This window comes from Amphichorda felina (assembly GCF_050947745.1).
Source record: "Amphichorda felina strain 45539 chromosome Unknown scaffold_5, whole genome shotgun sequence".
NCBI lineage: Eukaryota > Fungi > Ascomycota > Sordariomycetes > Hypocreales > Bionectriaceae > Amphichorda > Amphichorda felina.
Window position 1 is genome coordinate 57,555 of NW_028145045.1, and position 27,443 is coordinate 84,997.

At 55.2% G+C, this 27,443-nt stretch overlaps 12 protein-coding genes across 12 annotated transcripts; 5 read left to right on the forward strand and 7 right to left on the reverse strand.

Annotated features, from left to right (window-relative positions):
* Positions 1 to 2,162: 2,162 nt before the first annotated feature.
* On the reverse strand, positions 2,163 to 2,782 carry ACO1O0_004841 (DUF4334 domain-containing protein; the record flags this gene model as incomplete). Its single annotated transcript, XM_083194274.1, has 3 exons — positions 2,163 to 2,357; positions 2,413 to 2,710; positions 2,775 to 2,782. 3 exons carry the CDS (start codon positions 2,780 to 2,782, stop codon positions 2,163 to 2,165), a joined length of 501 nt encoding a protein of 166 aa, XP_083049187.1.
* A 1,791-nt stretch (positions 2,783 to 4,573) lies between these two features.
* Positions 4,574 to 5,504, reverse strand: ACO1O0_004842 (uncharacterized protein; the record flags this gene model as incomplete). The annotated part of the gene is made up of 2 exons (XM_083194275.1): positions 4,574 to 5,141; positions 5,212 to 5,504. 2 exons carry the CDS (start codon positions 5,502 to 5,504, stop codon positions 4,574 to 4,576), a joined length of 861 nt encoding a protein of 286 aa, XP_083049188.1.
* An 826-nt stretch (positions 5,505 to 6,330) lies between these two features.
* Positions 6,331 to 7,625, forward strand: IFG3 (FAD-dependent oxidoreductase; the record flags this gene model as incomplete). The annotated part of the gene is made up of 5 exons (XM_083194276.1): positions 6,331 to 6,368; positions 6,427 to 6,546; positions 6,599 to 6,797; positions 6,852 to 7,255; positions 7,316 to 7,625. The coding sequence occupies 5 exons, from the start codon at positions 6,331 to 6,333 to the stop codon at positions 7,623 to 7,625; spliced, it is 1,071 nt and encodes a 356-aa protein (XP_083049189.1).
* A 1,013-nt stretch (positions 7,626 to 8,638) lies between these two features.
* ACO1O0_004844 (nucleophile aminohydrolase) lies at positions 8,639 to 10,644 on the forward strand (the record flags this gene model as incomplete). Its single annotated transcript, XM_083194277.1, has 4 exons — positions 8,639 to 8,803; positions 8,858 to 8,876; positions 8,938 to 9,287; positions 9,340 to 10,644. 4 exons carry the CDS (start codon positions 8,639 to 8,641, stop codon positions 10,642 to 10,644), a joined length of 1,839 nt encoding a protein of 612 aa, XP_083049190.1.
* Positions 10,645 to 10,810: 166 nt separating this feature from the next.
* Positions 10,811 to 11,364, reverse strand: GRX5 (monothiol glutaredoxin GRX5; the record flags this gene model as incomplete). The annotated part of the gene is made up of 2 exons (XM_083194278.1): positions 10,811 to 11,284; positions 11,341 to 11,364. 2 exons carry the CDS (start codon positions 11,362 to 11,364, stop codon positions 10,811 to 10,813), a joined length of 498 nt encoding a protein of 165 aa, XP_083049191.1.
* Positions 11,365 to 11,672: 308 nt separating this feature from the next.
* Positions 11,673 to 12,407, forward strand: ACO1O0_004846 (flavoprotein; the record flags this gene model as incomplete). The annotated part of the gene is made up of 1 exon (XM_083194279.1): positions 11,673 to 12,407. One exon carries the CDS (start codon positions 11,673 to 11,675, stop codon positions 12,405 to 12,407), a length of 735 nt encoding a protein of 244 aa, XP_083049192.1.
* A 379-nt stretch (positions 12,408 to 12,786) lies between these two features.
* On the forward strand, positions 12,787 to 13,699 carry ACO1O0_004847 (uncharacterized protein; the record flags this gene model as incomplete). The annotated part of the gene is given in 4 exon segments (XM_083194280.1): positions 12,787 to 13,025; positions 13,041 to 13,078; positions 13,132 to 13,589; positions 13,640 to 13,699. The coding sequence occupies 4 exon segments, from the start codon at positions 12,787 to 12,789 to the stop codon at positions 13,697 to 13,699; spliced, it is 795 nt and encodes a 264-aa protein (XP_083049193.1).
* A 258-nt stretch (positions 13,700 to 13,957) lies between these two features.
* Positions 13,958 to 15,227, reverse strand: ACO1O0_004848 (aminotransferase; the record flags this gene model as incomplete). Its single annotated transcript, XM_083194281.1, has 2 exons — positions 13,958 to 14,131; positions 14,184 to 15,227. 2 exons carry the CDS (start codon positions 15,225 to 15,227, stop codon positions 13,958 to 13,960), a joined length of 1,218 nt encoding a protein of 405 aa, XP_083049194.1.
* A 1,596-nt stretch (positions 15,228 to 16,823) lies between these two features.
* MUQ1 (ethanolamine-phosphate cytidylyltransferase) lies at positions 16,824 to 18,395 on the reverse strand (the record flags this gene model as incomplete). Its single annotated transcript, XM_083194282.1, has 4 exons — positions 16,824 to 17,174; positions 17,256 to 18,036; positions 18,105 to 18,222; positions 18,284 to 18,395. The coding sequence occupies 4 exons, from the start codon at positions 18,393 to 18,395 to the stop codon at positions 16,824 to 16,826; spliced, it is 1,362 nt and encodes a 453-aa protein (XP_083049195.1).
* Positions 18,396 to 20,181: 1,786 nt separating this feature from the next.
* ACO1O0_004850 (uncharacterized protein) lies at positions 20,182 to 22,042 on the reverse strand (the record flags this gene model as incomplete). Its single annotated transcript, XM_083194283.1, has 3 exons — positions 20,182 to 20,923; positions 20,980 to 21,687; positions 21,813 to 22,042. The coding sequence occupies 3 exons, from the start codon at positions 22,040 to 22,042 to the stop codon at positions 20,182 to 20,184; spliced, it is 1,680 nt and encodes a 559-aa protein (XP_083049196.1).
* A 1,396-nt stretch (positions 22,043 to 23,438) lies between these two features.
* On the forward strand, positions 23,439 to 24,872 carry ACO1O0_004851 (uncharacterized protein; the record flags this gene model as incomplete). The annotated part of the gene is made up of 1 exon (XM_083194284.1): positions 23,439 to 24,872. One exon carries the CDS (start codon positions 23,439 to 23,441, stop codon positions 24,870 to 24,872), a length of 1,434 nt encoding a protein of 477 aa, XP_083049197.1.
* A 641-nt stretch (positions 24,873 to 25,513) lies between these two features.
* ACO1O0_004852 (gamma-glutamyltransferase) lies at positions 25,514 to 27,269 on the reverse strand (the record flags this gene model as incomplete). The annotated part of the gene is made up of 2 exons (XM_083194285.1): positions 25,514 to 26,831; positions 26,893 to 27,269. The coding sequence occupies 2 exons, from the start codon at positions 27,267 to 27,269 to the stop codon at positions 25,514 to 25,516; spliced, it is 1,695 nt and encodes a 564-aa protein (XP_083049198.1).
* Positions 27,270 to 27,443: the final 174 nt, after the last annotated feature.

The following is a 27,443-nucleotide window of genomic DNA, read 5'->3' on the forward strand; positions in this document are numbered from 1 at the left end:
CCCTATTACCTCCCACTGTTTCTGCTTACGACCGATGAACCCGATGCCCCCTCACGTCAATCCGATCGGTCTTCTGACTTCCTTCTAATACCAGCAGCTCTGCTCTAGTCTCCAGCAAACCCGACCCAAACCCCACTGCGCCACTCTGCTGGACCCAGACATGGATCCTCTTCATCATCACCCGGGGTCAATCCTTGGGACGGTGACACCCACGCGCATTGTCCTAGCATTGGTAAGAGATGACCGAGCAGCCCCAACCACATGTCCGATGCCTAATGGGGATAGGTTGCGTGTTGTATTTTTGGTCCGATCATCTACAATGTCTACCTTCATCCTTTGCGTCGGTTCCCTGGTCCACTTATCCACCGGGCGACGTCCTTGGGGATGGTGTACAAGCTGATCCGGGGCACTCTACCAGTGGATGTCAAGAGACTCCATGACAAGTATGGCCCGGTGGTGCGAGTGTCTGTCAACGAGCTCTCCTTTGTCAATCCGCAGGCTTGGAAAGACATATATGCGCATGGACTGGGAGAACGGAGCAGCAGCAGCACCAGTAGGTCAAGTGACCTCCCGAAATACCCTCTATTCTATCGCAACGCGGGGGACACGCCAAATATATTCGCGGAAACGCCCGAAAACCATGACATCCTCCGGCGCCGAATGGCACAGGGATTCAGCAACCGCGCAATGCAGCACCATGAGCCGATCATCACTGGATATGTGGATCAGCTCATTGATCGACTTCGAATGCATTGCTCCACGCAATCGTCGAAATCAGACGGCAAACACATAGTCAACATGAAAGACTGGTATGACTGGACTTCTTTTGACATCATCGGGGATCTGGTGTTTGGCGAGCCTCTTGGATGCTTGGAAGTTGCAGATTACCACCCCTGGGTGAGGCTCATCTTTAGCTATTTGAAAGCCCGTGCATATCTCCAGGTCATCAAATACGCGGGTGTGCAATGGATTGCCCGGCCACTGTTAAAACACAAGCTTCGCGCTCGCAAAGAACACGGAGCCCTGATCATGGAAAAGCTTCACAGGCGAATTGAGCTTGGCGCTCCTCGTGAAGATTTGATTGAGGGCCTTTTGGAGAAGGATGACTGGGTACGGCAACCATTAAAATCCCCGAGTTGGCTTGCTGGCCTTGACTGACATATTTTCAGCACCTTGACTTCGGTCGCATACATGCCAATGCTAGAGTTCTCGTGGTCGCTGGGTCCGAGACGACCGCCACCGCCCTTTCCGGAGTCACATATCTTCTGCTGAAGAATCCAAGTACCTGGAACAAACTGGCAGCAGAAGTGCGTTCCGCCTTCACATGCGACAGGGACATTACTTTCAAGTCGGTCCAAAAACTGCCATTCTTGCAAGCCTGCATTGATGAGGGTCTGAGGCGATATCCGCCAGTTCCAATCGGCTTCCCACGCGTAGTACCCGAAGGGGGTGCAGTCATAGCTGGTGAGCACGTACCAGCTGGTGTAAGTCTTGATCTCCCACCACTGTTTGTTTCTCGTGAGCCTCTGACTTTGACCCAAGACGGTTGTGGCATGCTGGCACTACGCCATGTATCATGTTGAAAGCACCTGGTCCGACCCGTACAGCTATAAGCCGGAGCGTTTTCTCAGCAGTGATGGGCTCGCGCTCCAAAATCATGACGCACTACAGCCATTTCAGCTTGGCCCAACAGGATGTCTCGGGAAAAGGTGAGTTTATCAGCGTAACTGTCTACAACACCCTTGTAACGAATTGGCGCAGCATGGCGTACTCCGAGCTACGTTTAATATTGGCTCGTGTAATATTCAACTTCGATCTTGCTTTACCCGATGACCCCGAAGATGACCGCGGAGACTGGTTGGACCAGAAGGTATTCACTGTGTGGGAAAAGGGTCCGTTGAAAGTCTCTGTTACTCCTGTACAATATGGGAAGGCGGCTGGATCGGGTAAGACGCAATAATGGGCGAAGCATGCACGTTTTTGAGCTGTTAAGATGGGACTGAGAGGTCTTGGCTAACAAGTATCAATACCATTGAGAGGACATCTACCTCGGACGTGGGGTGTCCCGATCTAAATATATAACGTTATTCCCATCCATACTCGCCGGAAGGGACACTGGTAAGCAATGCATTCTAACATCCTATCAACCTGACCTCACAGCCTCACAGCCTGGGAGACTGGGTGGCCCCTCCAATTCTCTTGAGGTAGAAGTAAAAGGGCCTCCCCGACTTATCCTCCTTGGAGTCCATAACCCCGGCGACCATGTCGTCGGAAACAATGCGGAAGTAATCAATGACGGGAATTTTATCATAGATCATGGCAACGGTGACATCGTTGCCGTTCTTCATGTCCCGCAGCTGTCATTGCTCGTCAGAGACTCAATTTTGCCATCCTGATTAGAGTGTAACTTACTCGGGCGTATCCCGTGTCTTTATTGGCAATTTTCCTTCCTTGTGCATCATACACCATGACCGGTTGGACATGTTCAGTAGAGTGGAAGATTTTGCCAGCCCAGTTCATTTTTTTCATGATAGCCGAGGTCGGATGCGAGTGGTCCAGCATAGAGCCCTCCCATTCACCGCCGCCGCGGGTCAAATGGTCAGAAGTGGCCGGGCGAAGGGCTGAGAAGACTGCTGCAGCTTCCTCGGACGTGATAGGCGTCGTCCTCTCAATAAGGCGGATCCAGGCATCCTCGGGGCTGGAATCAGACCTGTTATTATGTTGGACTTGGCCGCGCCGCTGCCAGCAGGGGGCAAGGGGGGCCAGTCACTTACGAAGCCATTTCAATCTGTGCAGATGGAGGGTATTAGAGAAGAAGAAGTGCCCAGACTGTGTGGGTTGGGTTTCTTTGGAAGAGAAAGGGGGTCATATCACACAAAAAGCAACCTGGGAATACGACTACTATTTATATCAATGGTGAATTGGTGATGCTTCCCCGCTTTCGGACAGCGTTACACTCTAGCCAGTGACTGCACACCGATCCTCGGTTGATGGATGGTTGGACGGCAGAGACCACCAAATCAGGTGCATTCTCAATCGTCAATTTTTCGCTGAATTTCAGACATAGGCAAAGAAAAGGACCTTCAATCGCTCGTCAGCCTCTAAATCCCAAATACCTTTAGAACAAAAGCCATCCTTTTCTTGTCCAGCCTCTAAATCCGGAGACCAGAAGGTCAAAAGCCCATCCGCTCTTTGGTCAATCTCCTAACAATGGACTATATGGTAAAACGTCCCTTTCAATCGATAGTTTGTCGCTAGATATCAGACACACGGAAATGACGAGACCCTCGATCCTTGGTTGGTCTCTTTAAAGCAGAGACTAGTAAATCAGAAGGGCCTTCGGTCCTTACTTACTCTCATGATGTCGAAGACAATCATATCAGGACTCCCTTCTGTATTTTTCCCGATTCCGCGTGTGGAAGAGGCATGTTGATAACCCAACGCCACCCAGAGTTTGTACTCCGCATAACAACTAGAAGCACTGGCCGTCAATAAAACCAAAGAGCGTTTACGCATAAGAAACACTAAAAGACGGTTTTCAAAGCCAGTTTCCAGTGAATGAAATTATAAGGCCATCCTAAGTTCACGACCAACCAGCTCTGAGCCACATTATTAAAGAGAGGCTAAGACAAATATGGCACCTATATTATTCACAGCCAACATCGTGTCTCAGAAACAACCCAAATCTCTAATCTATTTAGGACCCCCTTTCTTCAGGCCTCTCTACTCTATTTCAACTTTAACATACTAAGCATTGCTTATCGTACTACCCAAATCTTATATACAAAAATCATCAGCCTTACGAGCCAGCTCAGTCATTGAAACCCCGAGAATGCCCACCATGCCTATCTACAGTATTGATTCCCTACCTGAGACTCCCACTACTAGAGTCCAAGGCATTCAGTTCTTCCTAGGGGCAAACAAGCCATCCGCTACCCCGACCGAGGCCAATGTCCCCTGCGAGTGTCGGTCTTGCAATTGCACCAAGCCTGCCGATAGCACGAAGAAAATATGCAAATCCTGCTAGAATAATTGTAACAACTGTTAAAAGAACGGACACCGCCTGCCTTTCCCAGTGAAGGAGAGCAGGGATAGTCCTTGGTACGAGCCTGGGTCGAGTTGAGCCAACAGACGTTCTAACACTGACGGGCTAGGTGTTGTCTGTAGAGATTGCCAGACTCGCCTCCGTATTATCTGTCCGTAGTAGGCAGTTCATGAATGCGATTGATCTCCTTTCGACTCCCTGTAGCATCAAAAACACGATGAACATCAATTAATGATTCCACGTGCCGAGTAAACCTGCACTTGTGTGACTAAATAAAGTTACATTGGCTAAGGCCACCCTCGTCCGTAATGCTAAACCTCGTCCTAATCCAACCTCATGCATAGCGCAAGCCTTATTGGTTTGTTCAAAAGCACGGCCATGACAGGTGACTTCGGAGATGTATCCTATACCTTGCTCTCTAGCGGTAGGGCTGGAACTATACACGGTGGAGATAACGAGGTCGGGTAGGTGACGGTCCATCGTGGGGATGCCATATATAATTACCAAAAATAAACTTATGACTGGGGCTTATTCGATATCTGTTCCATGCGTAACAGAGTGGGATACCTCCATGTCCTTGTAGAGTTTCTCCGTCTTGGTCTTAATTCTGGCATAGGCGTCCTTCCCCAGCACCAGCCTCAAAATCTGTCCCTTCAGATGACCTGCTTCGCCTGTTCCAGCGACAACGTCGATGATGCTTTGTGCAGCCTTTTCCGGGTCGCCGGCCTGCTTTCCATCAGCAGCCTGGAACCTCTGCAGCACCTCGTCTACGACGGTACCCTTGTATGCCTCGCCAATTCCCTTCTCGCTGACGCCCAAGGCGGCAAGGAAATTGGTCCTAAAGGCACCGAGCTCCACAATCAGGACAGATATGCCAAAGTCCTTGACCTCCTTGGACAGCGCCTCGGTGAATCCCTCGAGACCGAACTTGCTGCCTGAATAGAGACTGCACGTGGGGACGGCGTCCTGGCCGGCGATGCTGCTGATGTTGACGATTGTGCCAGATCGACGGGCACGCATGCCGGGGAGAACTGCCTGTGCGGCGAACACGGGTCCATATACGTTTGTCCTGAACATGGCGGTGATCTCGCTCTCGCTGTCAGACCAAGTCAGCAGCTGTCAACCCCGGTCATTTGGAACGTGGACATTGTTCAAAAGTCACCCACCTGAAACTCTCGAAAGAGCCTAGCGTCGAGTACCCAGCATTGTTGATGAGGACATCGATGGTGCCATAAATACCCTCTGCTGAGTGCAACTTGTTGGTGATGCTCTCCTGAGATTCGGTCATGTCGAGCTGGAAAACACGGCCGCCAGCAGACTCAACAGCCTTGACTGCATTGACTGATCGGCTGGGGTTTCTCATGGCAGCAATAACCTGGTATCCCGCCTTGCGAGCAGCGAGGGAGAGAATCAGGCCAAGGCCATTGGAGGCACCGGTGATGAACCAAACAGGAGCCATGTTGATTTTCCTGTAGAATATAACAGCTCGATGTAGGATTTGGACAGGTATTGGTTGAGATGGATAAAGCTCGCTGGTCAACTTTCACAGACAGGACTGAGATCCAATTTATAGACGTCCGCAAGAGTGTCCATGATGGCAACTCGGCCATTATTAGAGTAATTTATCGCCTATCTCCGGTGAATCTAATTGGTTTGCAACTGTAGTTAACCATGACGCCCTCGATCAATCACAGCTGACGACCTGGACAAATGGGGGGAAGCTTGTGCAATTGTAAGCTCTGGATTGCCCGATTTGGGGTGTAAGCCACGCAATATGGAGGGCAGCGGACAAGATTATTAAGGCAACGCCAGGGGAATAGCGGATGGTTGGGCTGTTAGCGGGCTGCTCGCGACGCGAAGAGGGGCCAAAGTCCGATTCTCCTCCGGTGCTCCTCCGGTGCTCCTCCGGGACTCCGGGTGACACAAAATACATAAGATTTGTGCCGGTTGCACATTCCGGCCGCACACCCAGCGGATCATCATGAGCCTCATTGCACTGCCAAGTCCGGGACCCGGCATCGCTGGCAGCATTGGATGTCCGATATGATATCTACTATCGCACGGAACCAGAGCGAGCGGACCCTCCATGGTACGATGAAAACGCCCGATCTCGGCCGGCCCCGCCGCCACCCACCGACTCTTCAACTGTGGAACTCTGTTCCCTGATGCTTTGCTTTCTCGTCAAGGACCAGGTCCAGCTCTCAACTCCCATTTATTGAGTCAAACAGAACGCTGTCGGGATAAAAAGAAGAACAGCAACTTGAGACATCGCTGTGGAGGACAAGATGGCAACCCCCGCCCGCGACACCATCGTCATTGTTGGGTAAGCCATTGCGAGCGGCACCATCCTTGCGGTATTGCAACCCCTGACAGAGAGGCAGCGCTGGCATCATTGGCCTTGACGTGGCCCTCGTCCTGGCAAAGCGCGGCCTTGGCTCCCAGATCACCATCGTCGCCGAGCACTGGCCAGGAGACACAGCAACCAACTACTGCTCGCCATGGTATGGACTCGCCGCGGACCTGAGACTAGCCCATTACTAACGACGACTCGAGGGCTGGCTGCAACTTCTCTGCCATCTCAGGCACTGACAAGAACGCTCTGAGATGGGATCGCCTTGGTTATGCCCACCTCACCAAGCTGGCGACGGAGTGCTCAGAGGAGTCTTACGTGAAGCGTACGCCTTCGACGGAGTACTGGGATGATCAGGTGCCTCACGACAAGATCAAGAACATGTCTGAATACCTCGAGGATGTCGGTGCCCATCTCCCCCCAGTCATTCCCTCGGATCTTTTGACCAGCGAATAGTTTAAAATCATCCCGGCCAACGAGCTGCCCGCGGGTACCAAGTTTGGAATCTCCTTCACTGCACTGACAATCAATGCGCCCAAGCACACCGAGTTCCTCTACGCCCAGCTCAGAGATCACTACGGCGTGCGGTGCATCCGGCAAAAGCTGCCCAGCATCGACGTTGGCTACCTCAGCCCCTCGACCAAGATAGTCTTCAACTGCACCGGCATCGCCTCCAAGACGCTGTCTGGTGTCGAGGACCCCAAGGTCTTCCCGACCCGTGGACAGGTCGTCCTGGTCAGGGCACCCAAAGTGACCAACATCAGCATGCGTCACGGAAAGGATTACGAGACCTACATCATCCCCCGCCCAAATTCCAACGGCAACGTGGTGCTGGGAGGCTACGTGCAGAAAGACGTCGGGTAAGTGAGGGTCAGAGGGGGGAATCCCGACTCAAAGCAGGACTAACTGAAAGAAATAAGCGATGGCTCAACGTATGCCCATGAGTCAAAGTCCATTCTTAGCCGCACGATCGAGCTGAACCCCAACCTGAAGAACAACGACTACGAGGTTCTTGCTACCTTTGCCGGTTTGCGGCCCTCGCGGGTTGGCGGTGCACGAGTTGAGAGGGACGCGCTCACAGTCAACGGCACAACCAAGATCCTCGTCCACAACTACGGCGCCGGCGGCACAGGATACCAGTCTGGCTATGGCATGGCGGTCGACGCGGTCAAGACTGTGGAGCGCGAGCTCGATGCACTCAAAGCGCCCACTCCCCAGGCGAAGCTCTGATGGGCCTCCAATACAAGAGAGAGCACCTCGAATACAGTAACATATTCTCGCCCTAATACTGGTAGAAAAATATGTAGACATGTCATAGATAAAAAGTAAATACAAGCGATAGGAGAATGGATAATAGATGATGATTACTCGTATAGATTACGTCACTGACTTTTAACATGTCCAGAGTTGGAAATCTAATCCCGTCGCCCACTAATACGTTCATGCTCCCATGTGAATGATGACGCCGAGTCTCCGAGATGCGGCCAGCGCCGTCACGGTCTAGGCAATAATACGGAGCTCGGCCTTCGGCAAAGACGCCGAGGTCAGCGGATCGGTGCCGAAGCATCGCCAATCCACTGTTTGGCACATCCGTAACGGACCAAGTGGCACACCATGCCACTAGTACTAAGTAATAGTACTATGTAATACTACCTCGCCCACACCACTTGGCACTCTAACGCCTGGGGTCCTCGGTTCCACAGCTACACGCTTCCCCGCGAGTTGCGACCGAACGCCGAATCACCCACGCTTGAGTTGAATCACGTACGTATACGAGTATGCCTCTTCGCACACTATATACAAACGCCTGCCGATCCTGACGTAGACGGTCAAGGTCATCCTTGCCTAACAATAAGGTGTACTAAGTTGAGGTTAACCAGAGCTAGATACTTTGAGTTGGTGATTACTGAGGGAGTTGGGGTTAGAGTTGGCGGCTAGAGTTGGGGTTCAAGGGTTTATTGTTTTTGTTATATATAGTATTAGGACTATTCTGGAAGAAATGAGGTTGAAATACTGATAATGTTAGACGTGTATGATTCAGATCTAGGGGTGCGTATTTCGGCGTTCGGTCCCGATCCATCGACTGCCCCACGATGGATACTAATAGGTAAGAAGAGGTGTCGTCCCCATGGGGGCCATCCACTAGATCTCTCGTCTCCTGCCATTCCCTCCACAGTGTCCATCGCCTCCATCAGCCGTCGCCCTTCCAGAACAGCTTTATCCTCTTCGCTCCAAGTCGCATCATGACTCTGCCCACGTCGTCCCTCTACCCGCCGGCATCGGCCGACTTTGTCAAGTTTGCTTCTCGCCGCAGTGTCGTCCACAGCACCGAGGGCATCGTGGCCTGCTCACAGCCCCTTGCAGCGAAATGCGGTCTCGAAGTCCTTCGAGCCGGTGGAAATGCTGCTGTAAGTTGACACACGTCAACCAACAATTATGTTTATGTTGCTAACCATCGCCAGGACGCTGCCGTCGCCGTTGGTAAGTGCGGGGCATCATGAGAGACTCGACTCAGGAGAATGAATGCTAAGAGTGAAGCCAGCCGCCGGTCTGAACCTGACAGAGCCCTGCTCAACGGGGATAGGCGGCGACATGTTCATCCTCTTCTGGGATGCCGAGAAGAAACAGGTCCATGCCATGAACGGCTCAGGAAGGTCTGGTGCCAAATGCACCCTCGACACTATCCGCAAAGACCTGGGTATCAAGGACGGCGAGCCGGGAAAGCTTCCCGTGAGCAGCGTCCACTCCGTCACTGTTCCCGGCGCCCCGGCCGGCTGGGTGGACACCCACGAGAGGTTCGGCAGCTCCAAGGTGACCATGGCCGATATCTTGGCCCCCGCCATCAAGCTGGGAGAGGAAGGGTTCCCCGTCTCCGAGGTGACAGCATTCTACGTAGGTTCTCCTTCGTGACCACCCATCTGAGACCTCTGCTAACGGTACCCAGTGGGGTCACTCCGAGAAGGCCATCCGCAACGCATCCCCCAACTACGCCGAGATGCTCAAGAAGGACCCCTCTGTAGCCGATGGCTTCCGTGCCCCTCACGCAGGGGAAATCATGAAGAACCCCACACTGGCAAAGACCTTCCGCGCCCTCGCAGAAGAGGGCAAGAAGGGTTTCTATACGGGAAGAGTCGCTGAGGAACTCGTCAAAGTAGTCAAGGACCTCGGGGGCCACCTGGACCTGGACGATTTGAAGCACCATATGGAGGCCGGAAGCGAGCCAGTGGATCCCATCTCTGTCAAGTTTGACGGCCACGGGCTGTCTGCCGAGGCGGGCGGCAATGGGGGAGTCGAGCTATGGGAGCACCCACCCAATGGCCAAGGTATCGTGGCCCTCATGGCGCTGGGTATCATCCAAGAGCTAGAGAAGGAGGGTAAGATCCCCACCTTCAAACCCGAAGACTTCAACACGACACCATACCTCCACGCCATCATCGAGGCTCTCAAGCTCGGCTTCACCGACGCCAGCTGGTTCGTCACCGACCCCAACGTCAGGAAAGTCCCCGCCCAGGGCATGATTGATCCCAAGTACCTGGCCGAGAGGGCCAAGCTGTTCAACCCAGCCAAGGCATCCGACGCGCTGGAGCATGGCCAGCCCGAGGACTACGTCTCGCCGGCGCTGCGGAGCTCCGACACGGTCTACTTTGCCGTGACCGACGCCCAGGGCAACGCCGCCTCCTTCATCAACTCCAACTACGCAGGCTTCGGCACGGGCATCATCCCCAAGGGCTGTGGATTCACGCTGCAGAACCGCGGCGCCAACTTCTCCCTCGACAGCAACCATCCCAATTGCCTCGAGCCTCGGAAACGGCCCTACCACACCATCATCCCCGCCATGGCGACCAACCTCTCCGACGGCTCCCTGCACTCCGCCTTTGGTGTCATGGGCGGATTCATGCAGCCGCAGGGGCACGTGCAGGTGCTGCTAGGCCAGCTGGTCGGTGGACTGAACCCACAGCAGGCACTTGACGCCCCCAGGGTGTGCATCGGCGCTGGTATGCCGGATGCCGGTAATGTGCTGGACTGGGAGATCAATCTGGAGGCGGGGATGCCAGAAGAGACTATCGAGGGTCTTAGGAAGCTCGGACATCGGGTGAAGGTGGTGGGTGATCTGGAAGCAGGCATGTCCGGGAGAGGCATGTTCGGACGAGGCCAGATCATTAGATACACGGTGGATGCCGTCGATGGGACGCCAGTATGGTCAGCAGGCAGCGATATGAGGGCAGATGGCGCAGCGTATCCGTTGTAGATGTGGCGCTAGAAGGCATAAGTGCCCATTGTTACCCAGTCTATCGTCGTATCTGTACAGAGGTATCAGGTGAAGCAACAAGCTTCTAGTCTCCTTTCCTACCATTTCATTCCACAAATTCTGTATCGTACATACATCCAGCTTTTATCACCTCAGCCCATGTTGTTTATTGGGTCTTCTCGCCCTCGCCCTCGCCCTCGGCAGCCAGAACCTTCTTCTCCTCGAACATCTTAGCTAGATCGCCGCTCTGGTGCATCGAGACGAGAATGTCGCAGCCGCCGACAAATTCGCCATCGACGTACAGCTGAGGAATTGTCGGCCAGTCAGAGTACTCCTTAATTCCGGCGCGCAGCTCCGAGTCTTCGAGGACATTGAAGGCGGCGAACCGGGCGGGATCCACGCCCTGCAGGCCGAGGATCTGGATGACGGCGCGAGAGAAGCCACAGGCGGGGGTCTCGGGGGTACCCTTCATGAAGAGGACAACGGGCGCCGAGGCAACGGCCTTGTCGATGGCAGATCGCGTCTCGGCGGAGAGCAGTCGGACTTGGAAGGCGGTCAGGGCGGGCTGCATCCGAAACGCTGGGATGGACGCCCTGACGGTGCTGGCAGCAGCCGGGCGAAATGCCTGCCGGCGGAGGCCCTTCCGAATAGTTAGTTGGACCGACGCTTCTGCTTCAATCAGGATTTGGCACGTACGGAAGAGATGGTGCGCGCAAACATGGTGTTGGGGACGGCTGCGGCAGGTCGTTTAGGGTGTCTGGAGTCGGTGAAGGTTGGAGTCAAAGTCACGGGAGGCAAAGAATTGAGACTGGTGATGCAATCGATATGCGGGCGACCCTTGCTCTGCACAGACACCCGCCAGAGGCTCCGGCTGACCAATCAACGCATCAGTAATCAGCTACCTCGGATGGTCAGCTTCTAATCAACACGCCATCTCCAACTCGATAAATACCTTCTCGAAGGTCCATGTTCCTCTATAATTCATTCTAAGAGCCCACGTCGAAGCTCTGAACCTATAATCGATGAGCATGGCACCCGGCACTGCCCATGGCCACGACGGCCACCACGAGGCTGTTCCTCGCGACTCGGCCGAGGCTGTAGCTCTGGGGAGAAGCGATGGAAAGAAACACCTGCTCCTCGCCGCGTCTGGCTCCGTTGCGACTATCAAAATGGTTCCCATCGTCAAGACTCTCGCCACACGCCAGAACTTGTCGATCCGCCTCGTCCTGACGCCCTCAGCGGCACGATTCCTCGACGGACAATCCGACGAGCAGCCATCCCTCTCTGAGATTGCGCGACTTCCCAATGTCGACGGCGTATACAGCGATGCTTCTGAGTGGACGCCAGCCTGGACACGAGGTGCCCCCATCCTACACATCGAGCTGAGAAAGTGGAGTGACCTCATGATCATTGCCCCGCTCAGCGCAAACTCCTTGGCCAAGATGGTGACGGGTATGTGCGACTCGCTGCTCCTCTCTGTCGTCCGGGCATGGGATACAACTGGCACCGCGGACGGCACCGGCGAGACGAGAAAGAAGATTGTCGTGGCCCCAGCCATGAATGTAGCCATGTGGAGGCACCCCATCACTGCCCGTCAGATCAGAACACTTGAGGAAGACTGGGGAGGTGACCAAGGGTGGATCGAGGTGATGCGGCCCATCGAGAAGACGTTGGCCTGCGGTGACACGGGCGTAGGCGCCATGGTTAGCTTCGAGCAGATCGTGGCTCTGGTTGATGACAAGCTTGGGCTCAAGGCAGACTGAGCTGTATTCATCATCAAACAAGCTGTCTATCGTGCCTTCAACGGTGGATATCATAAGTTGGCGAGCTATGAGCTTTCCATGTCATCCGATGTGGTTTGAAGTCCGCGGCTCCTTCCCTACCTAACTACTGAGCAGCCTTCTGATTCTAGGTCACTAGGAAGGAGCGCCTCTGGGAAGGAGCACGCAGCCAGTGCTCCAGCTCCTTCCTAAACATTGGGTATGAGAAGACAACCCCCTCATCGACTGCTGATGATGTGCATTTTCTCCTGCCCACCTTCACCCCCGTCCCTCTGTTCCAAATTCCCGTATCCACGCCTTGATTCCAGCGAATCTGAAAATCACCCCATATGGTTAAACTATATCTGCAATAGCTCCCATCATGGCGCCCAAAGTCAAGCCCATCTCACGCCGACGGCCTCAGAGCCCGATGCCAGAGTCCTCAAGCGATGGTAATCCTTCGGGCATTGATTTCCGGTGTCGCCTCCAGAGCGTCGCCCCCAGTGAAAGTCGCGCAACGGCATCAGCTCCCAATTTTCTCGGTGCTCCGCAGAAGGTTGTCGAGCAGTTTCAAGCCGACTTCACTTTTGAACCAACTCCGCCTCCAACCACCGCCCAGCGGTCCGCATCCAATAGATCAGATAAGACCCAGGAAGTAGTCTTGCGGCTGACTAGTGAGTGTTACTGCCATGCCGGCAGATAAAGTCAGGCGCTAATCCGTCTCTAGACGCCTTCACCCAGACCGGGTCCGCAATGCACGCCGCTGCTGTTGAGCGTCTTGTTCGCGTCCATGCCGAGATTGAACACCAGATTTCCCAATTCGTCAAGCTGTCGTCGAACGCCATCGCGTCCAACGATGCGTTGTATCGCAACATTGCATACCCTCTGTCCCAGACTTTGTGCTCTGACGAAACCCATCCCCGAGCCACTGTTGCGACACACTTGGCAGGGTTAGCAGAAGACTTGGGTGTGGCAGAAGATAAGCTCAAGGATCTAGAGAGAGATTGGGATGCTTGTCTCGACGCTGAGAACAAGGCTTGGACGCAACTGAGCAACCGCTCCCGCCCGCAGAGTCATGTCGAAGATCTGAGTGATGCATTTGATACTGGGGAGTCGGCTGAATTTCGCAAGGAAGCCCAGAATATTTTCAGGACCAAGGCCCAAATGATCGAGGATATTGAAGAGGTACGATCCATGCTCCCCACAGGAATGATATGATGCTAACAACACCCAAGGAATACAAGGAACAAATTCGAACTGAGACCACTAAGATCTTGCGGCATGTGATGGAATGAGACTAGTTGATTGCTTGCAGCTAGCCATATTGATTACCTTGCATTATCGGCTGCCTTGCCATTCTTTTACTGAACCAAACCGCTTCTCACATCCTTGTGCATTTGCTCTATAATCTTTTCCATTAATAGCGTGGTCTAATATCTCATTCGATCTCATCAGGCAGACACTGTTAGTCGCTATTCTTTTGCCTTTCATCCTTCGCCAAAACGCCGTCCCAGGTTGCCACAAAAAAAAGGAAATCATGCGAGATTGTGCGGCTACTCCTTCTCGGGAATGACAACACCCCACTCGTGCTGGGTGCGGCCGTACATGATATCGCCCAGCCATCCCTTGACCTTGCTGGTAATCTCGCCAGGGGCTCCCTCGGAGCCCATGGGGATGTTGACGTCACGCCCGCGGTGGTGAATCTGGGAGATGGGGCACACAAAGTACTACAAATTGGTCAGCTAGTGGGATCTTCAGCCACACTTGGGAGTAACTTACAGCAGTGCCTGCGGCGAAAGACTCGAGGATACGGCCCTCGGAATCCGCCTCGAGAACCTCGTCAATGGTGTACTTGCGCTCCGTGACCTCGAGCTCACCAGCCAGCCTCTCGCGAACAAGGTCGAGGCAGCTGCGTCGGGTGACACCATCGAGGATCAGCTTGTCATCAAGTGGCGCAGTGATGAGCTCCTTCTTGCCGTCCTTGCGCTTCCAGACCATGAAGAAGTTGCTGGCGCCAGCCTCAGTGCACTCGCCGTCGGGGCCGTACAGCCAGAGGATCTGGTGGAATCCCCGCTGACGGGCGTCCTGGGTAGCCATGAGGGAAGGGCCGTAGTTGGCGCCGACCTTGGCATAGCCAAAGCCGCCGACCCAGGCGCGAACCATGTCCTCGGGGGAGGTGTGGAGGCGCATGCCGCCGGCCGGGGCGTCGAGGCGAGGCATGAAGCTGACAATAATGTACAGCATAGCCTCCTTGGGGGCCTGGACACCGAGCTGGGACTGGGTGCCGATGAGGGTGGGGCGCAGGTAGAGGAAGGCGCCGGGGCGCTCCTTGGGCAGCCAGCGGGGGCCGTCGACGGCGAGCAGGGCGGTCATGAGCTTGACCAGCTCAGCGGGCTCGAAGACGGGGAGGGAGATGCGGCCGGCGGACATGCGCATGCGGGCGGCGTTGCGCTCCGGGCGGAAGATGCGCAGGCGACCGTCATAGCCGCGGTAGGCCTTGAGACCCTCGAAGCACTCGGTGGCGTAGTGCAGGCACGAGGCGGTGGGCATGAGGGACAGGGGCCCGTAGGGCTTGAGCTCTGGGGTGGCCCAGCCGGACGCGGCACGCCAGACAGCGGTGACCATGTGGTCGGTGCAGATGGTCTCGGAGAGGGCATTGGCAGCGGCCTCGGAGGGGACAGTGCGCGGGGAGGGTGTGAGGTTGTAGGTGAGCTTGGAGGCGTCCAGAGGGGCGACGGAAGGCTTGGCCGCCTGGGCGTCCTTGACCTGGATGGCAGCGGCAGTCAGGTCGACATCCTGGTTCTGGATGGCAGAGGGAGCCATGATTGGCGATGTGATGTTGTTTGGGTCCGGGTGGGTGATGTAGACGGAAAGGGGGCCAGCCAGGAGGTTGTCAACGAAGAATGCGGAAGAAGTTTCCACAAAGGACCGAAATAGGGCAAGTATTAAATAAAGAGTGAAGTTTGGAAATTAGCTCCGAGACAACACGTTGTTAATAAATCAAGCTCAGAGGTCCGGGGGAGGGAGGACGAGTCACGGGGTGGCGGGTTTGCCAGAGAATTTTATGTTCGGCGGCGGCGGCGTGGCGGAGGTCCACCCGGCGGGGCAGGTGACTGTCAATCGCTCTGTCCCTGATATCCGCCTCTGCCCGCGACGGCCGGTGATGCGTGATGCGTGATGGGTGATGGTCTGCAAGATAATCCACGTCGGGAAGTGCTGCCCCATTTTTCCCTGGAAGAAATATCCCGGGGGAATTCACGATCACTCCTTTGCCTGTTGAACGTTCCCATTGTCACTCCTTCTCCCATGCCCACCAACCCCAAACCACCCTCTGTGCTACGTACCACCACGACCGCAAGGGTGGCACAAATTTGTTGGGCCCTGGAGATTATAATTGACATAAAATTATGCTACATAAGTAGTACTATGAGTACATTGCAGGTACGAAGTACGTGCGGCAGACACGGGTAGTATGTATGTACAGGCGCAGGCGTACAGGCGTACAGGCAATCGATTGGCATGCCGCCCGGCAAAGCCATGGCCGGCGGAACGGCGCCGTGGTCGGGGCCCCACAATTCTAATCGATCTCCATGGAGTCGTATCCGTACTAACCTATCCGTGGAGTTTTGGACATGAAGGGCGCGCAGGGCGTAGGTCACAGGATCGGCATTGTTGATGGCCTGCACAGGCTGCACGGCAACAAATATGCAATTGTCAATCATCCATGCCGGATGAGGCAAATGGAAAACGTCCAGAAACATCTTCCCCAGAGTGGGAATATTCCATCGCTGCTTGTTTTAGGGGCCCCTCAGCATTGATTGATTGATTGATCCTGGAGGGGCCAGCATGGAACGAAAAGGCTAAAGGCGGAATTAATAGCGTCGTAGTCACCCGCCGGTAGCCGCGAATTGCCTTCCATGTTGGTGTACAAGTTGAGGGTGTCGGCTTACGCCTCGGGCCAATTCGACCATCTGACGTCCAGAATTGGCAAACTACCATTTATGTTACGGGCTGATAGAAAAGGTTGGTCACGAATCCGTATCGCGAGCTGATGGCCAACCACCTGCGAGGCAGTCAACACGCGACCAGATGTGCTGTCAAAGTCGCTTATCATTGGCCTGGCCGATGTCGGAATGGCCGACTCGGTCACCAGTGGGCGTCCGGGACTTCGGTTGTTTCACCGCCAACAACACCCCGCAAATCTCTTGGGACGAGGTGTTATCGGGCCACTGAATATCCGCAATAGCCAGCCAAGTTGATGAAAGTAATGTGCGTACTACAATGTACGAGTAGTATTCCTTCCCGCCTGCTCTATGGGTTGCATCGTTCCGTAATAAGCCTGTTGAAGACCATCAATTAGTTAGTAGGTAGGTAGGGTATCCAGACGGCCCAACACATCCATCTGCCACCCTCCTTCTATTATGCCATCCTCTCAGCTTCTCGCTTCCGCTGCTCTTCCTCCAGTATCTCACGCTGCCTGGCCGCAGCCTCGACCCCAGCCTTGACCCCCTTCTTGCGCTGGCGCGCCTCGTACATGTCGCGGCTGCGCATGATGCGCTGCACAATCTCGCCCGCGTTGACCTCGGAGAATGCGTGCTCGCCAATCTCGCGGTAGATGCCCATGGCCTTGGGTGCCGTGTAGGGGTCATACGTCAAGGGCATGAAGGCAGTAGGGCCGTGATACACAGCCGAGGGCGTGCCCAGCGGAAGGGAGGTCAGGTAGGTCTTTGTTGGCGTAAAGGGGGCGCCGAATACGACGGCGTGGATGTACTGCAACCATTGTTAGTGTCTGGACTACCCCGTGGGTGTGTGTCTGTGTCTGTGTGCGGATAGGTCAGATTCAGAACGCACCTTGCACTGGAGGACGCAGAGGCCTCGCTCGAATATGTTCATGATGGGGTAGTTAACACCCTTCCACTCGTTGATGACGCCATCCTCATGCACACCCACCACTACGTAAGCGGGAGGATAGTCCTTGCCATTGTTCTTGGCCTTGCGCGATGCGACAGCCTCGTCATCGAACCAGCCGCTCTGCCGCGCCAGCTCCTCCTCCTGGAGAGCCACCTGGCGCAGGAACTCGATGTGGCCGCTCGAGAAGAGATCGAACCCCCCGTCGACGTATACTATGCGCTGGCCGGGGAGAGGACCCTTGCCGTCGATAAGCTTCTTGAAGGTCCCGTTGTGTTCCTCCTCGGGCGGCGCATCCATGGCATCCTCCGACGCCGACCAGAACCACACGTCGGCGCCGGGCGCCTTGGCTGTCTCATCCGTCGCGTATAGCTTCATCCGGTCCAGCATGGCCGTGGCCTGCGCCGCGCGCTCCTCCAGTTCGCCGGGGCCCTCCTCTCCGGAAACTGTACGCTCGAGGGATCGGATAAAGTGCGTCTTGGTGCAGAGCAGCATGCGGCCGACGAGGTCGGTAGTGGAAATGCCCGGGGAGCGCTTGACAACCTTGAAGCGGCCAGCAGCCTTGACGAAACGGTAGCAGTCGTTACCATCGCTGTCTGAGGTGATGTCGTCGCCGTGGACGACGTACTTGCAGCCGTAGTGGGAGATGAAGGGCAGAAAGGTGACGTAGGGAGCGTCGGCGATGGAGCGGGTGACCCAGCGGCAGGCATTGGTGGCGGCGAGTCTGTTGGAAGAGACAGTCAGCGGCCAGTCAGAAGACACGCAGATGGAGGCGAGGAGGGGAGTGCATACCGCTCAGCGAGGTTCATGACGGTCGGGCCCTTGTTGGCGAGAATGGCCTCGTCGGAGTGGACACCGGCGTAGAGCTCATCGCCCAGCAGGCGGGCCTGGACAATAGCGCCGGCATGGCCTGGGAAGCATCAAATACTGTCAGTAGCCATACTGGGGTGGGTGGGCATGTAGTTGCCTACCGTGGTGGAAGAAGTCGAAGCAACCGTCGACCCAGATGCGCCCTTCGAGAAGCTCAGGCGCGGGGTCGCCCTCGAGCTGGAACTGCCCCTCGTCGGCGGCAGAGGCGCTCATAGTACCGATTCTGATGGTCCGGTCGAGCTGGGAATTGTTACAAGTTCTAGCTTTGCAAGTCTCCCGATTTGCAATTTGTCGCCTTAAGAAACTTGCAAAATGATACGCACGGTCAGCCCCTTACAGCGGCGGATGGGCGAAGGTACGAAGGGGCGGCTTGGCTCCATTCTATGGGTGATTCGATGATTCCCCGCACCACGAGCCACAGCAGCGCCCAAGTCTCTATTGAAGTCGATTCCCCTCAAAGTAATTTAAAATATTTAAAATGTTAAAAATTGGCTGGTCTTCCACTTGCCACAACTATTTTGCCCTTGTCCCCATAGCTATCAGCAGTGCTGACGTCATGTTTCACAAGCCTTCTGTGACCCAGAAAGGAGATATTTTACCCCTAGGTACCTAGTACTAGTAGTACGAACATACGTTCTTAATAGGATTACAATCCAGGTATTACGCGTGCAGGCATAGGCGGTGTTGCCAGATAGGGAAATTGATGAAATCAGTGAATAGCCCATCAATTAAGCCAGATGCATGTATACCCATCCAACGAAAACACCCAAGAGTCCGTGGGTAGTCAGCGTAGTTGAGAGAACCTGACTCGATACTTGAGGCGGCTCACGACAGGAGATGCTACTACCCAGATCCTTCAAGTCCATGCGTCGGATGAGCATGCTAGGAGTTTTAATAAGAGACTATGGCTTTCTAATAAAACGGTCCTAGCACGGGGATGGAAAAGAAGGATTAATGTCTGATATGGATGGGTTCCTAGAATACCTTGGATCCCAGTGATTCTTAATTTTCATAAACCAATCCTCCAGCAAAATGTGTTTCCATCTTAGGACCTAGGTCAGCTCTTGGCCAACGCATAAGGCGCGTGATAATATAAGCGCGGAGAAATGGGCCACAATTGACCGCCCAAGGTGTCCACCCAAGCTCTTCTTCCCCAGGAGGTCGTTTCCAGAGCGCCTAAGCGTTAAGCTGCTTGCCCATCGTAGCGAACACTCTGTAGATGAGCTTTCTTCAACCTCCGTCTGTCTCTTACAAGGCCCAAGCGGGATACCGCATTTAGCATCTTCACATCCAGAAAAGCAGCCTCGGAACGTATAATAAATATACATGGTCCCACAAGGCCCAGATACCAACCACGTTGTCGTCAGAGTTCCGCGGACCATGTCCGCTGTCTGGGCGTAATTACAGCCCCCTCAACCTATGGCTGTAAAATTATTCATTGTTCTAGCCTTTCTTCCAAATAACCTACAAAGCACAATGGAGTCATCAAGTAAAAAAGTTGCAGCCAATGACACAATTCGTCATACGATGTTGCCTCCCAGGCCAACTTTTACACCAAGCGCTGACGGTGACCGCACCTTCGCAGTAATCGAAGGCTTCCCACCTTCAGAAGCGTCTATATTCCAACATACGCCAGAAGACGGGGTATCTCATGCTACTTCTATCAATTTGGCGTAATTTTCAATGATTAATTACCGCCAGAATCTATTTACTTGCAGCATATACAACTCGGCAGTCATACTTGGCTGCGATTCTATTGTGGCCCTCACACCGGGCCTAGTATCCGTACAAGATTAGCTATATATAAGCTTGAAAAGAAATGAAAATTAATTCGCTTCTCCATCACACACCATCCGTGTCCCAGTCTAGTTATAGTCAATCTCTCGGATCGCCATGAACTATGTTATTAGTCCATTCAGTCCACCGCAGTTCAGTTAAACTATCATCACGGCCGCTTGATGACATGCCCCAATCAACCGAAACTAGCGAAACGAACAAATCAACCCTCCATCTCCGCCGGCGGGGGAGGCTTGTAAATCGCCGGCATTTCTTGAGGTATGAAATGGGGGTAGCCCTGGCTCGGGTAGCCGATGTCGGAACTGCACTCAGGCGACTTCGAGTCCGTCTCCGAGACGGTGGGGATGTACGCGCGCTGAGCAGCCTCGGCCGCCTTTGCCTTGGCCAGCTTGCGGCTTCTCCAAAACCACATCGCCGTGAGGATAGCAAGGATGACCACGGCCCCACCAATGGCGATGCCTGCAATGATTCCCGAAGACAGTCCCTTACTCTGGGCCTTCACATTGTCTGGGATTTCGGTTTCCTTGGAATCGGGAGGGTCTTCGGAATCGGGTGGGCCGTCGGAAACGGGAGGTCCCTTAGATCCTGCGCCAGCAGTGGGGGTGCTTGTGGCCTCTTCGGTGCAGAACGAGGATTCGACCACGTCGCCTTTCTCATTGATGGCCACGAGGTCGGTTGTGCTCGTCGGGTTTGCCTCCCACATTGTGAATTGTTTAGCGCCATCGTTGTACAGGACGTGGACCATGCTCAGAAAATACCGGCCAAGCCTGGGAAGTGATCTTGAGTTGGTATCCTGCAGAGCGTTGATGCGCAAGACAGATTGAGTGTCGTTGGCATAGATTTTCCCGTCGTCACTGAACGACCGGTCGGGCACAACGAGGTTGTTGTTAGGTATCACAACACGGAAGTCAGAGCCAAACTGAAATGTCAATTCGCCGTCGAAACTAATTAGAGCATTAGCAAAATCAGTATAAGGGGCAATCTAAAGTTTCAAACTCACCCAAACTGCTTGTTTTGGGATAGTAAAACGTTCCAATAATCAATACCCGTTGACCTGCCATTCTCCAAGGCCCAGCCGGTAGCGAACTGCCAGTTGAGAAAGTAGGGTTCCAGCGGAAGATCCATAAGCACGGGGACAGCTGGATCGATGCAGGCGATCAAGCCCTGGCCGCCGCTATTGCCGGGGAAGATAGAGGTATCGGTACCGTTGGCAAAGTTCAAGGTCATGTCGCGGATGACCACTTGCATGCCGGTTGGGCACCCTTCGCTAGGTTCCAGGTCCTCGGTGTAGCCATCGCCATAGGTCTTGGCCTTGTCATATCCACCGAGCACGAAACTGCCCTCTGATTGTTCCCGAGATCCCCTCCCATCCAAGCCCCAGTAGAATCCCCAGGATTTAGATGCAATATGGCCACCATCAACCAGTGCTTGGAGAAAGGTCGACCCAGAATCCATGCCCAGTATGTGTTGCGGTACGTAGCCTTGTAGATCCCATCTAGAGGCGTCTAGCGGCTTTGCCAAAGGGTAGTCCTTCAGAGAGCCATTCTCGCCCAGAGAGATGGTGTCGGTAAAGAATTCGTAAGTTTTCCTGTCAAATCGATCCGGCTGGGACTCAAAATCAGAGTCCAGCGACCCATCGGTGTCGGACTTTTCAGGGTCATAGAGACCCCCACGGAACGTATCGCACTTGGCTATCGGTGCTGGCTTACTGCAAGTCGGTCCGTATACGAATGTATTGTTAACCATCCTACCGCGGTTGTCAGTCGAAACATTACCAGAACAACTAGGAGCAAGCAAGTCTGAAGAAGCCGCGAGTCCCTCAAGATAACATACCAGCTTGGCAGGAAAGAATATTCGGTTTCCGGCTCCCCAACACGCACTTTAACTCCACGGCGAATATCGCCGGACGGCAGGGAGACATTGGCTATTGGGAACGCCAAAGGGGGCGGAACGCAATCATCAGAATCCTGAGCGAACGTAGGGTTGACCGAAATGGTCTGAAGAATCAGCGCGAGCTGGCTGCTAGGAAGCCAGAAGAGCCGGCTCCATGTCTTCCTGGGCATCATGATGCGTCGATAGTCATGCTCGGAGACTATAGATCAACAAAATAGTAGGAACAGTGAGCCCGAGCGTCTTGCGAGCGCCTTGGGATAGCAACCCAGGTAAATGCGGAGCGGAACCAGAGGGCAGGAAACACGGAGGGCCGACGGGTGCGGATCGGTGAAACCTGGTGGTTATAGGTACTCGTACTCGTAGGCCTTCAGAGCCAAGAACCCAACCACGGGTCAACGACAAGACCGGGGAACGGGGATGTGAGTTGACTAGCTCACACTCCAAGACTCCAATACTCCATACTGTGCGTCTTCGTGATGTCTTTACGCCCCCAATATGTTGGCCAAGGCAACCAGGGCTGCTGCCGCCTCCACGAGTACATGGTGACGGACTAATGAGGGTTTAGCCCACCATCAATCTGTCTATCGCACTACAACTCTGTGTTAGCTGGCCCTTGTAATGTGCGTATGGATACATCATACCAGCCAGGATACATACATACACGAGAATCAACGGTGAAGTGCAACCAGGCGGTTTAAGCGCCGAATGTCAGCTTGCCGCGCACCCCCAGATGCCTACCTTCATCTGCAGAGTTTGGTACGAATATGGAAAGCTGTCGACTGTTAGGCAATGGCATTGGCTGGTCAGAAGCCTCTAGACAAGGCTCTGTCTCAGGGTTCCAGAGTGTCGGGTCCAGGAGATGAAGAAAGGGAGGAGTTGACGAACGTAACTCGTTGATGAGCTGGTGGACAAAAAGGACGCTGGGGGATTTTCGACTGCGGTTGGGCCAGGATGCCAAGAGGTGGATCGTGGTGGATCGTAGTGGACGCTGCAGAATCCCGGCGGGCGTCAAGTGCTCTGATACGCCCAGGGGCATTTCTTGTCTCCTCCTAGCCGCCGGGGCTGGGAGCTCGCCGCCCCCGTACGCACGTCGCAGCCGCTGTGGACTTGGTGATGGCATGCGTTTGGTTGGATTTGACGGGTTTGATTCTGATCATCAGTGATGGGGACACAGGGCGCGTCAATCGCGCTCTGTCGTACGAAGTGCTCATGCCTCCATGTTGCGAGTTGATGAGCCACATCCCACCTCGGCAACTCTGGTCAACGTGGTGTGCCGTCTGGCACCGTGCGCCATAATGGCACGATCTGGTTGCGTATCCGCATCCGTACAGTACGGATACTTGGCTGGAGTACTCCGTATCCGTTGGTACTAGTATTGCACAGTCGCATCTGGTGCCACTCAACCCATGCACGCCGGCTGACCAACTGGCAGCGAGCGCTGCCAGATTGTGCCACCGTAGATACTAAAGCACATCTCCTCTTGTCGCTCTAAGATCTTGGTCGACATCTATTGATGTCCCCTCAGTATTCGTATCATCTTGAGCAACGCCAGCGCTGCCTCCCACCATGCTCGCCATGAAGTCGCCATCGCTACGGCTGCGCCCAATCAAACTCATCTTTATCGCTCTAGCACTGAGTCTCGCGTGCATTCTGTTCTGGACCCGTTCGCAGCAAGATCCTTTCCACCTCTTCGACGACCAGCTCCGATGGCTCCACGACCACCACTCCCCTGCGCGCCCTGAGCTCCCTCCCGAGTACGAGCACCACTCCCAGCTGACCGACGACGACTGGTGCCTCGATCGATTTAGCACCAAGTACCTGACCAACGCCCGCGATGCGGCCGTCACCTACTGCAAGCCCGGCTCGGCGACGAATATCACCTGTTTCTGGTCCCAGACGTCGACGGGCCGAAACGATGCCATGTGCTACGCCAGAGGAGCTGCCTTCGACGCACCCCAGCACCGCTTCAAACTGGGCTGCGGGCTGGAAGACATGACCAAGCGCAAAGGCGTGCCTGCATTCCCCGAGGCGCTCCCCGTCTACTGGTACGAGACCGGCCCCGGATGGGTCGTGTCAGATGGACTCGAACTGGACGAAAAAGGCACTGCCGAGCCCACCACCAGAACCAGCATTCTCATCAAGCGCGAGGGCGCCCAGAACCCTTGGCACTCGCTCCTCGAGATCATGAGCATGTCCTTGACTCTCGACGTCCTCCGGATCGCCGTCGATAACCAGACCAACGAGCCATTCATTGACAAGGAGTCGGGAGCCAACGCCCAGATCGTGATACTAGACAACCACGAAGACGGTCCCTACTTTGACCTCTGGCAAATGTTCGCGAAACTGCCCGTCCGTCGCATCAGCGACCTGGGGCCCGACGAGCCGCCCTCCAACGTCGTCATCCCCCTCTCCGGGGGCAGCAACACCCTCTGGCAGGGCGACTGGGACGAGCTGCCCTGCCACGACGGGGACCTCGTCCGCACATTCGTCGGCCGCGCCCTGGAGCACTACAAAGTGCCCACGCCCGACGCCCAGGAGACCGTCACCGTCACCTACATCCAGCGGACCAACACGCGCAAGCTCATCGACGAGCAGGCCCACGTGGACGCCCTGCGCCGCGCGATCCCCCACATGGTGCTGGAGGTGGTCGACTTTGAGAAGCTGACCTTCCCCGAGCAGCTCGAGGTCGCCAGGCGCAGCGACGTGCTGCTCGGCGTCCACGGGGCGGGCCTGGCACACACGCTGTTCCTACGTCCCGGGTCCGCCGTCGTCGAGATCCAGCCCGAGGGCTTCAACCACCAGGGTTTCCACAACCTCGCCCAGCTGCTGGACCTCGGGTACTTCCGGACGCACGCCGATTTGCAGGATCACTCAGGCGGCGGGGATACCCGCTGGCAGATGGAGGCGGTTCAGATGGACCAAGCCAAGCTCATTGACATTGTGGCAATGGCCGTCAAGAGCGTGTCCACCCGGCAAGGGAGAAGTTATGACACCATATAGAGACACGTTTCACAAGGATATAGGACAATGGCGTTTTTTAGGCTCAAGTTGTTTTGGTACGGGACATTTCAGCGGCGGCGCTCTGGGAATTACGGCATCGACTACTGTAACGCGACGGATGAGGAGTCCAATTAAAGCTACTGGTTCTAAGTTTGTATAAAAGAACTGGGGCAAACAATCACTCAAGAATGGATAGTTGGTATTATATAGTATGTGCCACTCGGAAATGGATATAGCCAGAGGTGCCACGGTTAGAAACGATAATTTTCTAATCAGTATATACGAGAATATGTTTGCAATCCTAGCTTTGCCGCTAAAACCTTAACCGTCAGCACGAGTAGTACGGATTATACGACGTATGGTAGGACTCACTATACCGAACTTAGTATAGGCAGACGCGGGTATTGATTCGTACAGACTGCACGGACTTGACGGACTACAAGAGTACGGTGATACGACGGGTCCGTGGGGCCGCTGGCCGGGCAAGGTTCCGGTATTCGTCTCGGCTCCGGCCAAGATGGCCACCACGACATGGCTTGTTCTATATACGATTATCCGTACCAACATTCCAGAATCAGTAGACGCTAAGGGATATATAATCGAAATTGTTTCAATTCACCGTTACATAGCATCGGAATTCATCACACAGCAATGCCGGCCGAGTTCTTCTGGCGCGGCTCGCCAGCCGCCTCAAAGACACCATTCGCCATCAGCCGCACGCCCTGCGCGGCGCTCTGGCCCGGCGCAACCCAGGTCACGTTGTGGCCCAGCTCCTTGAGGTACGCCACGGTGCGGTTGTCGTAGCTGTACTCGAACGAGGTCTGGCTCGGCGACAGCTGGTCGTGCAGGCGCGGCTGCGCCAGCGCGTCCGTCACGTCCAGCCCGCGGTCGATGACGTTGATGATGTTCTGCACCGTCGACGTGATGATGCGGCTGCCTCCCGCCGCGCCGATGGTGTAGTACAGCTTGCCGTCGGGCGACTCGACGATGAAGGGCGTGATGGACGACAGGGGCCGCTTGCCCGGCCGCACAAAGTTGGACGGGCTGGGCAGGTAGCCAAATGCGTTCTCCGTGTCGGGGATGCTGAAGTCGTTCATCTGGTCGTTCATGATGACGCCCGTCTCGGGGACCATGAGCTGCGAGCCAAACAGCAGGTTGACAGTCGTCGTCAGGGACACGGACATGCCGCTGGCGTCGGCCGTGACAATGTGCGACGTGCCCGGCGTCTCGATGGACTCGAGGCCCTCGGGATTGTAGTACGAGACGTTGTACGTGTGCTGATCCGAGATCTTGGCCCGGATCTCCTTGGCCGTCTCGGCTGAGATCATGTCCTGAGTGAACTCGGTCAGGCCATCGACGAAGGAAGGGTCTCCAAGCTCCGCACGCTGGCCGTACGCGAACCGGAAAGCCTCATCAAGCCTGTGCATGGACAGGTTGAGATTGCGCGGCTCGCCAAAGCCGTCGTAGCCCGCGAGGATGTTGAGGGCGCTCAGGGCGACGACGCCGCTCGAGGGCGCATTCGTCGTCGTGAGCTTGTGGCCGCGGTAGGTGATCTGAACGGGTTCGCGGACAGCCACGGTGTAGTTGGCCAGGTCCTCGAGCGTCATGATGCCATCGGCGGCCTGCAGCGCCGCGATGGTGGCCTTGGCAATAGGGCCCTTGTAGAAGGCATCGGCACCCTTCTTCGCAATCGTCTCGAGCGTCTTGGCGTAGCGCTTCCGCGTCATGGTCTCGCCCAGCTTGACGCGCTCGCCATTGGGGGCAAAGTCGATAGCCCAGGCCGGGTCTTCGGTCAGGAAGTCGTTGGGGTCAACCGAGTCCATGTACCGGACGAGATCCTCGCTAACGGGGAAGCCGAACTTGGCCAGCTTGATGGCCGGAGCCATGACATCGGCCCACGGCAAGACGCCGTGGTTCTGGTGGATGTACTCCAGAGCGCGAAGCTCACCAGGGACACCGCTAGATAAGGTATACACTGTCAACAACTGGCCATTTTCGCGGAATCGGGGAGGAAACCAACCTAGCGAGTCCGCCGGAGATGCTAGCCTCCTCATTGTCCTTGTACATGTCCTCAAATGCGCCAGCCGGGGCCATCTCGCGGAAATCCACCGTCTCGTAGTCGCCGTTGCTCGTCCTCAGAGTCAGGAAGCCGCCTCCACCAATGCCACTGTGATACATGCCAATGACGCCGACGCAGAACACGGTGCCTACCATGGCATCGACGGCATTGCCTCCATCCTGAAGCAGCCGAGTGCCGACCTTGCTGCATGTCTCAACCTCGCATGCCACGGCTCCCAGACGGGGTTCATCACCACCGCAGTCGTCAGGGGGTGTTGGGGCAGCGCGTGCCCATGGCAGCGCGGCGAGAAGGACGGGGAGGAGACGCGACGAGACCATGTTAAAGACTTGGGAGAGGCAGTGAGGATGGAAAGAGGGATGGGAGGAGGACTGTGCTGATAGAGGGGGATGGCCACTCTTTGAGGACGAAGACACCCCCGCAGGAGGATGCCTGTCCTGGCTATCCTGGCTTGTTTAGACCGAGGACCGGCATCATGATGTCTTAGCTTGAAT